Genomic DNA, 10822 nt, shown 5'->3' with positions numbered 1-10822 from the left:
TTAATTTAATCCCTTTTTTAGAATTTATTAGACAAAATTTAACTTTTATTTTACCGTGCCAATAAATATGATCATCACTGTATATATATATATTCATTTATTTATTTATTTATTTTTAGTTGCTTGTTGCTTTAGCGTAAGCTTTTTTAATTTTGCGTATTCTCTGTCTATTTATTTATTTATTTATTATTTGAAATTATATAAAAAAATACATTAAAAAATTATTTATTTGAAAATACAGGGTGACCCCCAAAAAAAAGAAAAGCTAAATGGAGGCCATCTAGAACATATGCTGTAGAACGGAGAAAAAATGGCCAAAGGCCCTAGTGTTTTGATGAGATGTTTTGAATATAATAAACTAGCTATGACCAAATTTCTTTTTTTTTTTTTTTTACATAGGCGTCACCGCTTATCAAAGCCGATAGGCCACTCGAGGATAAGGATTAAAGCAGTGAAATTCAAGGAGTTTCATTTTATTCGGACAAAACACGAAGAAACGGGACCTAATTAGAGTTGGGGCCCGTTTTTTTTAGTCACCCTGTATAAAATCGATAAAACATATAAAAATATTTTTAACAGCTGATTCATTTGCTTCGTGCGATTCCTTAGGTGCCTAATCTTTCATCTAATATGAGATAGGATATTTCAATTTTAAAAAAAATGAAAAGCAACGCTTGAAAGTAAGTCTATAACGTTTATTCAACCATAAAAGTTTTTGTGTGCATATTTGCTTGGTTGGTTGTTGTCAACATCCGTTCTATTATTGTATACTAACTGGCAGTCCGGCGTTGCCCGGTCGTACAATACACTTAAACATGATATTTTAATTTATGCAGATTGTGTATATATTATTATAGAATCAATCTTCTATTGATTGCACGAGGAATAATTTGCCCGGTGGACTAATTCCCAAAAGTAGAAATAAAAAATTAAAAAAAATAAATAAAAAAAAAATAAAAAATAAAAATAATTTCGCTCATCCAATTCCGTCTGTGTTTCTTTACAATATCATGTCGGCTAATATTTGAGCTTGACGAAGAATGCTTTGAAAAAGTCACTTCTGATTAATGTTTAATTTTAAAATATGTTAACGAATAAATGATTTGCGGCGATTTAAAATGGCACCTCTTCTTTTATCGTAAATTGAACTCTTAAATAAGAAAAAAATTAAAATAAGATGGTGAGATACACCAAGGATTGAACAGGGGATCATTCGATCTGTAGGCGAATGATCTACCACTAAGCTACATTTCCAGATTATAATAAATCTGTTTTTAAGAAGAAATGAATTGCTGAGGTTTTATTACTTCCCTTTGCCGATGTAACGTAAAATATTCCCCTGTAAAAATTATTATTAATTAATAAGCATGGCAGGAAATCAGCTTAGTTTGAAAAAGAGGACGTATGTTTTGAAATGTTATTGGAAAGCCGAAAACCCCATTGAAACACGATCCAGAAGGAAAATCGCCATCAACGCACCGGACCGTTTCTCACGCCAGGGAGAAATTTGAAGCAAATGGAACTTCCAGAATAGCGCTTTCGTTTCCTCGTGTTGGTTTGAAATTAATTGATATCGTTAGGATTTAAATGGTTTTTACTGTAGTCATAGATGGTCTCCAAGAGGCGTTCAATTTTCCACTGCGATTCTAATACTGTCTCATTCAAAACGGTCATGATCTTTGGAATCATGGTTGTTAAGATGATGAGAGTGATTTTAATATATGTCGATAGATTCAGACTGATATCGTGAAAGGAATAAAGGCATGAAATAAAAAGGCAAAGCGCCAAAAGCAGTTTCGTCACAGCTTTAGCGACTTCGTATCTGACCGGATGATGCTGCTCCACGATCCGTTCAAATAATTCGGAATAAATGAAATTTTCATCTAACCTCGTATAGACGAAAGCAGCGCACACGCTGTCGGCTAATTTGATGGAGACTTTCAGTAACGACTGATAAGTTTCGGATACCGAATTAACAATCGCAACAACAAAGTAGAAGAACACTAGTGTTAAGAGGACGTACGCGATGGCGTCGGGTTTTGCGATCAAGGCAATCAAGGTGTATATAACATATGCGCTTAACAACTGGAAACTCGTGAGAAAGAGATAAATGTTGAATATGAAGAGGAATATAAAGACGGGAAAAGAAATTAATAACAGCAAAAAACCGACAATCTTAGCCGTATTTCTCCGCTTAAACAATGGCCAAATAAAACGCCAGATATAGCTATGGGGAATAGCTTTCCATACTAAAAGTATTGGTAAGCCGTAAAAAATAACAGACAGCAGCAATTCAATGAGACAAAGAAAAGAACATATTAAGACACAAAGAATTGTGACGGACACGCCTATTAGCTGATAAAGTATCCGAGAATTATTGAAACAAGCATAAACGTTTCTGCAACGGCGAAACCATTGTTTAATAATGGCTGCCCAAAATGATGGATTCAAAGAAGTCATTAGACTGGCTTTCAGAATAGTATATAACAAGTTATAATCGTGTAAATTGGACAAATTTAAACCACCATATCGTTTTAGTAAACTGATATCTTGGATGAGAAATGTGCAAGTCTGTGGTTGGTGTAGGAAGCTGTATGCTATGGTCTCACAAAGCCGGTCGGGAATATTGATGACAATCAGTGCTAAAGTTATAAAACTTAAAAACCAAAACAAAGGACCACCTAAGAAACAGCCAGAGTTTTCGCAACTTTTTTCATAGCCAAAAATCAGTGATATATATCCCATAGGAATATTGTCATCGAGGTAAATTTTCATCCGTTTTTTCATCTTGAAAAAATGCAATAAAAGGGTGATTACTAAGACGAGAAGGGACGAAAAGACAGTCATCGATCTCCGTATTCGCGACGCTTTCAAAGATGGGTGTCTGAAGAGAAAAAGCCACTTGAGAAAAGAGTTGATATTATAGGTATTATCACGTTCACTTATCCAAGATGATTCCGTTCCGAAAGGCAGTTCAAATTGCTCGCCCTTGTCAAAATGGTTGCTGATTGAACGTATATAATCGAATCTGGTATGAGTCCAGGGCAATCGCGCACTAGAAATGAAACCCATCACAAGAGGAAAGAAGGCCAACAGAAAAGCCCCCACGTAATTCTGAAGATCAAGCGTCCTCGACGAACTGATCGTTTTGCCGTCGCACAAATCAGACTTGCTGTGGTGTTTTGATGGGATGTTTCTCATTGGACAACAATAGCGAAGCAGAATCTCGCGATTGATTCCTAAACGTTGGTAAGACTTAAACGAGAAATCCTGTAGTTTCTTACTGTTGTTTATATCATAACAGATATACGAAGAAGACTTTTTGTCTGGAAGCCGTGCGTCAGCGACAATTTTGATGAGCTGTTGAAAGACGAGGCGAAGGAAGTTCACCCTTGACACGTTTTTTTCGTTACACGATTTCGAGACATTCATGTAAACTGGCAGAGATTCCGTGTATTCTCTTAAAATAAACATCGAAAGCAAATCGAAATCGTAGGGGGCGTTCATGTAGATTGGTAAACCCTGTTCGCCATCATACAACCACATGTATTCGTTGGGGTTCGCAAAATGGTCGTCTCGTATAGATCTTGTTAGGTAATTGGCGGGTTTCCAGTTGTAATGAACCTGAAAGAAAAACACCTTTATCCCGTTTTCCAGGCTGGTATTAAAACGTTTTCGAGAAGATTCCGATACTGTGACTGTGCAGTGATCTCGGCCTTCGACTTGCAATTTCATTGGACGACCGGAAATAACTCCAGAGAAGAAAAGAGCAAAGCAGAATAGAGAGATCGACACCACGGAGTTCATTTCCCACGTCTTAATGGAGCTTTCTCCAAGATCTGCAAAGATAATAAAAAGATTAAAATATAATTAAAAATTGTTTATAAAATATTAACGAATATAAATGTATATATATATATATATATATATATATATATATATATATATATATATATATATATATATATATATATATGTTTGTGTGTGTGTGTATGTGTGTGTAAATCAATCAAATAAATTTTAATTAATGAACTCAAAAAACAATATTTTCTCAAAAGTGCTTAATACATTTGTAGAGCTATTATAAATGAAATTATATAAACATGACTAAATGAAAAGTAAATATACTAAATAAATAAAATGTATGAGTTAAATTTTTATTTATTTAATAAGCCTTTAAGTTAAACATTTAAGTCATTGTTAAACTCCCTACGAGACGAGTAACTTCGTCGCAACCATGTTTAACCCGCCTAAGTTTTTTTCTGATATTTATATAATTTCATTTTGATCCTTTTCAGCAGAGGGAAGTTTTCATACGTGGAGTGTCTATGTTCTTAAAATATAATTTATAATACATAAATGTTGCATACGTGACTGATGACGCCGGAAAATATCGGATTATTGCACACACGCAAATTTAGGATCTGGGCAAAGCCAGATGTTAAATCCGGTTGCTGAGCGATGACATAACAAGAGTTGGGGTCATGGAAGATGACCTAAAAGTAGAAACAATCAGGTGTCTCATATTCTAACCTAAGAAAACATAGGTGTTTAATATCAATGCTAGAATGAAAAAAAACTCAACTTTAAAGGTATATAGATTACATTAATTTGGATCACACTGATTCTTCCGAACAAATCATACATAGAAGATGTAGTGGCAGATTTCCCTCAGTCATAAAAATATACTAATACTCTCTCCTCACTCACCGGGAAATTTACTTTATCCTATCCATTTCCATCCCAAAAGACAGTTATTGTTTCATTTATGCATTTCGTTTAATTATCTTTCTCGTACTTCGACTTCCCAATATAAATAATCACCGCTCCCTTTCGCTTCAAATCTTAGCTTTCGGGCAATTTGATTGGTAGTTCAAAATCAGGTTAATTTTTTCGCCGAACGCTTACAAAAAATACACATTAGATAAAAATTAACATGACGTATGTCCATAATTTATCCGATAAACACAACTAGCAATTATTCATAAATATGACTAAAAAATGACATATCACACGTAAGTTCCCTTTCATAAAACGTCGCACATGCTACGCGTAATAGCGTTCTGTATCATAAATTAAACTGAAGCAAAATCATGTCGTTTTTCCGAAAAAAAAAAAAACAAGAAAAAAAATTAACAAAATCCAAAACTTCTCGCTGCGAACTTGATTCTATAGTGAGGAAAGATGGAGAGAAAAGGGGAAATGTAATGTGTCATCCTCCAATAGCAATTGTCGCGTTTTATTTCTTCTTTTTATTAGACTGCGTTAAAAATGTGACAGAGAGAGAGAGAGAGAGAGAGAGAGAGAGAGAGAGAGTCGGGGGGAGCGGTTGATCTTCGAAAGTAAAAAAAAAAAGTGTAAGAAAACGAAACTTGATTCTGGAAAACTCTGTGCACATGTATAGCGCGTATAGCGCGTATAGCGCTGAGAAACAAAGGTGGAGGCGGAAAAGTGAGACGGCATCTTCCTTTTATTGTGGCATCCACAGTTTTTCTTCTTAATGGGACATATTCAGGGGTTATGTAGAACCAAATGCGGAGAAACGACCGACGTGCGATTTCGGATACAGAAAGAGGAACTAATAAGAATTATAGTAAAAAGATTACATGTGGACTTTCCAGGCAAAAAAATAAACAACAAAAAAACGAAAGGAACAACCACTTATGAAGACCCAAGGACCACTCGAGGATAAGTGTTAAGGAATGTAATGTGATCAGTGAGACAATAGCGTTGTGATCGGTAGTGAGGAAAATTGGGTAGAATTAGATCATTTAAGGGGACGGCTCCATAAAACTTGTTTACATTGGACTTGAAGAGGACCATAATGTAGTCAGCTGGAAAGCAGACGCGCGGTACAGAGTTTCACATGCGAGCAGTTCTTGGAAAAAAGCTTTGTTTATTGAGTTTGCGGAGATTGGAGGAAATTGTTTACAATGGTTGTGGCTAGGCGAGTGTTTGTTGTGAATGTTTTGCAGGGGAGGGGGAACAAAAGATTGAAGTTCAGTTGAACACTTACCATGAAAATATCAACTGAGCATAGATAGATTAGCAACGTCTCTTCTGTGAGAAAGAGATTACTAGGAGGAGAAAAGAACATCATCTTCTATGTTTCGAAGCTGGTTCTGAACCGTTGGTCAAGGTAGGAAAGGATGCTCTGAGCAGTCTCCTCCCTCCACCATTCCAGATGTAGCAACAGTACTCAATTTTAGGACATACGCTACAATTTCGTACACAATTACTCAAATGACGTAATGACTTCATATTTATCGTATTTTTGATTTTAATGTTCCGACTACGTTAATAAACCTAGAATTTAAAATACCAGTTTACCTTCCTTATATATTCCTATGTAATTACTTTTAGTGCTTTATGAAGATTACGAAACTTTTATTTCGGAAACAAGCCGCTTATGCCATTGAAAAATATGTACACTTCTGATGGTGGTGGTAATTGAGTAGAATCTGATTATGTAAGAGGGCTCCCCAAGAATTTTTTTTATTATATCAGACTTTTGGTACTTGTACTGTTTAATCAAAACATTAAAAAATGAAAATATCGAGAAAAAAAAAGTTATATTGTACGTAGTCGTTTTGGACTGAAGTTCCCCGAAGAAAAAAGTCACATAATTTGATCGAGTACTTTTTTTTTTTTTTTTTTTTTTTTTTTGTTTATTGCGAAAAAAACACGTTTTTATGATAGCGCGCTGGTGGCAGCCATGTTCATATTTTCAGAACACGCCACGGGGAGATAACTCAGTCTAAAGCGTCGACACCCCCTCCCCATCTTAAATACTAGGTTTTCTTCCTAAAATTCAAAACATCATATTGTTTTTTCGCTGTAAAATAAAAATTACTTGATCAAATTAAGTGAATTTTTTTTTTTTAGAACTTCATTCCATAACGGATACGTACAATATAACTCTTTTTTTTTTTTTCGATATTTTCATCTGTTAATGTCATGATTAAACTGTACAAGTACCGGACTTTTTCACCCAAAACAAGGTACGATGCCACTTGAATGTAAATGACTACCATTTGGAACACAATTTGCATGAATACTATGTAGGCAGTTGAGAAGCAAGATATTTGTTCACATTACACTTAAACTTCTGCATGTCAGTAAATTCCAAGGTTTAGAAGTTACAAGGAAGAAACTATTTTGAGTAGAAGGTTTCCTGCATCTGGGGATTTATACAGTGTATGGGTGGGATTTTGCTGTTTGTCGGGTTAGTCGAGGGTATGTACATCGAGAGGGCACAATGGTTTGGAGTTCGTTGAAGCATCTTCTATTAAAATACTTGCAAAATAGGCACAAAGATGCAATATTTCGTCGATGGGACAGAGGTTAAAGTTTGGTTGACGGTGCGGAACCTATTAGGTTAGTCACTCTTTTTTTTTTATCCCTGTCCAGGAATGAAAGACTAGTAGTAGATGCACCGGCCCAAATGTGGCAACAATACTCTATGCATGGACGAATGGTGGTTTTGTAGAGGTACAATATACTCTCAGGCGTGAGTAATTTTCTAGCAGGGTAGAGAGAGCCCATCTTCTCTTTGCAGCAGTCTTAGAAATGCTTTCGATAAATTTGTTCCAATTTATATTGTCTGGGAACGTTAAGCCAATGAGTTTCAGGTAGAGTATTATTAGCCATGGCTATCAGTGGTTGAGAAGGTTTCTTGTAATTATTAAACGAAAGATGCTTAGACTTGGCCGCATTGATTGTTACCAACCATTTATGTCCACATTTCACTACAGACTGGAGATCTTCCTCTAAGATTTCAGCCATTTCCTTAGATATTTGTTCATCCATTTTCATCTCGTGTCTGTTAGAGAGCGTCAGATCATCAGCAAATATACCCATCTCAGAGACAATTTTATCAGAGAGGTCATTTATAAATATGAAAGATAATCAAGGTCCATGGATCGACCACTAAGGCACACCCACATTTATATTATGTTGCTTTGAAGTACGACTATCGCGGACAACCAGGATTTTTCTCTTATTTAAGAAGGATTTGATTATGCTAAATACTCGTCCAGTTATACCATAGGATTTAATTTTCATGAGAAGACCATCATACCATACCCTACCAAAAACCTTAAATATATCCAGGACTACTGGCCTAGCCTCTGCTACCTTATCCAGTGCATGGTATATACTTTCAGAGATTACAGTTAGGATATCTGCAGTAGAATGAACTTGCCTAAATCGATAATGTTGGTCGGAAAGAAGTTTAGTATTTGTGAGGCGGTGGACTAATGCTTGATTAATTAATAACTCAAAGATTTTGGCAGAGAGAGAGGGAAGCTAATGGGGCCATAATTTAGTGGATCAGTTCTTTCGCCAGAATTGTTGTAAACTAGTACCATAGAAGCAATTTTCCAATAGTCAGGAAAGATAGGTTCGGTAAAGCATTTGTTGTAGAGTTTGGAGAAATCTATGGTCATCTCAGGTTCACATGTTTTTGAGGAGTCTAGGGTTTTATGATATCACGAACTTGGGAAGAGGTGATTTTTTAATCATTAAGCATAGTTTCTCTCGTGAAAGGAAAAAACTGGGAGGGAGTGGTTTGCAGGGTCCAAAGTGGAGTTGGAAGCTAACTGTCGGGCAACCAGGTTAGCCTTCTATGTTGCGTGCAAACAATCTCAAGGTTGTTGGATAGTTGGACAATGGCGAATTGCTCATTGCCTATTACACTTATAAATTTTTCAGAAATCACATGTTTCTAATTTTTCGACTCAATCCATTTTCTTGTGCTTTCAGTATATCTTCACTTAGTTATTTCTGGTTTCTATATACTTTTGTCCGTTTGAACTGAACTTATGTCGGATAAATCTGCGATCTGCATGCTGCCATTGAGCAATAGCAGTTGCGCAAGGAGAAGTAAACCATTGGGGAGAGTGGGGTTTGATATAGAACTTCCGTGTGGGAATATGCGTTTCATTCAGTGGTCCCATTTGCGCACTGTTCCACAGGAAGAGAAAAGATATTTCCCCAGGGAGCATCTGTGATGTAATTCCTGATGGTTTCCCAGTCAGCCTTCTTGTAGTACTTTGTCGTCTAAAAGAGTGGCTCTTTGCCTTGGGATCATGAATTTAGGGTGATGTATATCATTACTGAGAGGACAATGGGCATGTTGTTACAGAATTCTCGGGAACTGTGGTCAGAAATAGGTCTAAAAGTGAGTCTTTCTGATCCTCTCGATCTGGGAGACGAGTTGAGAATGTTATTGTCGGTGTAAGGAAACATGATATAAAGAAGTTATGTACGAGGCTACCAGCTGTGTCTGTAGAACTAGAGAAACTAAGCCAGTTACTGTGGTGGACATTAAAGTCACCAACTAGATGCTGGTATGCTGTGAGAAATATGGTTGATAAGGGTACAGTCCTGGGATTAGGGAGATCGGTAGAGAAAATACAAGTTGCAGGTTGAGTCTAAAGAGCATAAAGTCCTGGTTGTTTGATTCTAGTGTGGATTCCCTATTCAAAGGGAGGGTGTCACAAATATAGACTCAAAGTCCGTGCATGTGTCTGTCTGAATTCTTATGACAAAGTGCGAGGTAAGCAAACATGTTAAAGTAGATTATCAGTCTATGTTTTTCTTTTTGTTTTTTTTACACAGTGATCACCACTTATCAAGGCCCGGAAGCCACTCAGGGATAAGGGTTATTGCAAGTACATTACGTTAGTGAGGGGATTTGCTGAAGTGTTTACTTAAGGGGGCGGTTCATTAGGAATTTGTTAACATTGGACTTGAAGACATCCAAGTTTTAGTCCGGAGGGAAGCAGGCCGACGGAACAGAGTTCCACAGGCGTGCAGTTCTAAGAAAGAAGCTTTGTTCATGGAATCCGCGTTATTTGTAAATTGATATATAATTCTGACTAGCTAGACATGTGCATAAATTATCAGCCCGTGTTCTTTCCAAATCCATATCAAATCTGAACAGCCAATCTTTTACAATGATTACAAATCCGTGTTCTTTGAAAATAGATGTTTGATTCTGATTAGTCCAGATGAAAACCGATTAAAAAATTTTCCATGTGTCTGAATACCTTATATACCAAATTTCAAGTTTGTAGATAAAAAAATTTGTTGCGTTTATAGGTTGAGAAGTGTCCTTACACACATTCTCACTTTTATAGATATGTAGATAATGTTCACTTTTTAATGTCTAACTTTATGTAGAGATATGATCATTACGGTCGTAAGGATTGTTAGTCGTAAATTGACGACAACGCTTATATTACATTTTTATTTCTTTTTAAGTCTATCTCGACCTTGAATATTTTAATGTCTTTTTTAAAAAAACATTTTATCCAAAGAGTTTTTCGCGGCTTCTTTTTTATTAGAAATCATCTACGCTCTCTCTCTCTCTCTCTCTCTCTCTCTCTCTCTCTCTCTCTCTCTCTCTCTCTCTCTCTCTCTCTGGAGAATGAGATAACAAACTGCCACCAGTGTATAATGCAATGCTCTTTATGTAAATAAACGGAGCTTAGGCGGTTGGACAATGTTTGATCATTGTAATTTCACATAGTCATCTTAGCAGCAGTAAAACAGCCTAAGGGTTAGAGGCATTGAGTTTCGATCCTGGTTTGAGATAGTTGCTAGCCTAACCAAACTGAAGAGCTGTGATACAGTGAAACAGTCCGTCTGTGGATGACTATATATATATATATATATATATATATATATATATATATATATATATATATATATATATATATATATAGTCATCCACGGTTTCACTGTATCACAGCTCTTCAGTATGGTTAGGCTAGCAACTACCTCAAACCAGCACAATTACATTGACACACCGTTCTCG

The 10822-nt window shown here is 36.0% G+C and overlaps 1 protein-coding gene across 1 annotated transcript in view; it reads right to left on the bottom strand.

Annotated features, from left to right (window-relative positions):
- Positions 1–680: 680 nt before the first annotated feature.
- LOC145248118 (uncharacterized) overlaps positions 681–10822 on the bottom strand; it is a 37295-nt gene continuing 27153 nt past the window's right edge. The window contains exon 2 of the mRNA XM_080109909.1: positions 681–3839. Within this exon, the coding sequence (XP_079966035.1) occupies positions 1564–3807 (2244 nt within the window). The 5' untranslated portion in view covers positions 3808–3839 and the 3' untranslated portion in view covers positions 681–1563. The remainder of the gene's footprint in view (positions 3840–10822) is intronic.

This window comes from Euprymna scolopes, chromosome 26 (genome assembly GCF_053919585.1).
Source record: "Euprymna scolopes isolate OS-2025 chromosome 26, ASM5391958v1, whole genome shotgun sequence".
Classification (NCBI taxonomy): Eukaryota; Metazoa; Mollusca; class Cephalopoda; order Sepiida; family Sepiolidae; genus Euprymna; species Euprymna scolopes.
Note: the sequence above shows the minus strand (reverse complement) of the source record. Positions and strands in the feature narration are given on the sequence as shown.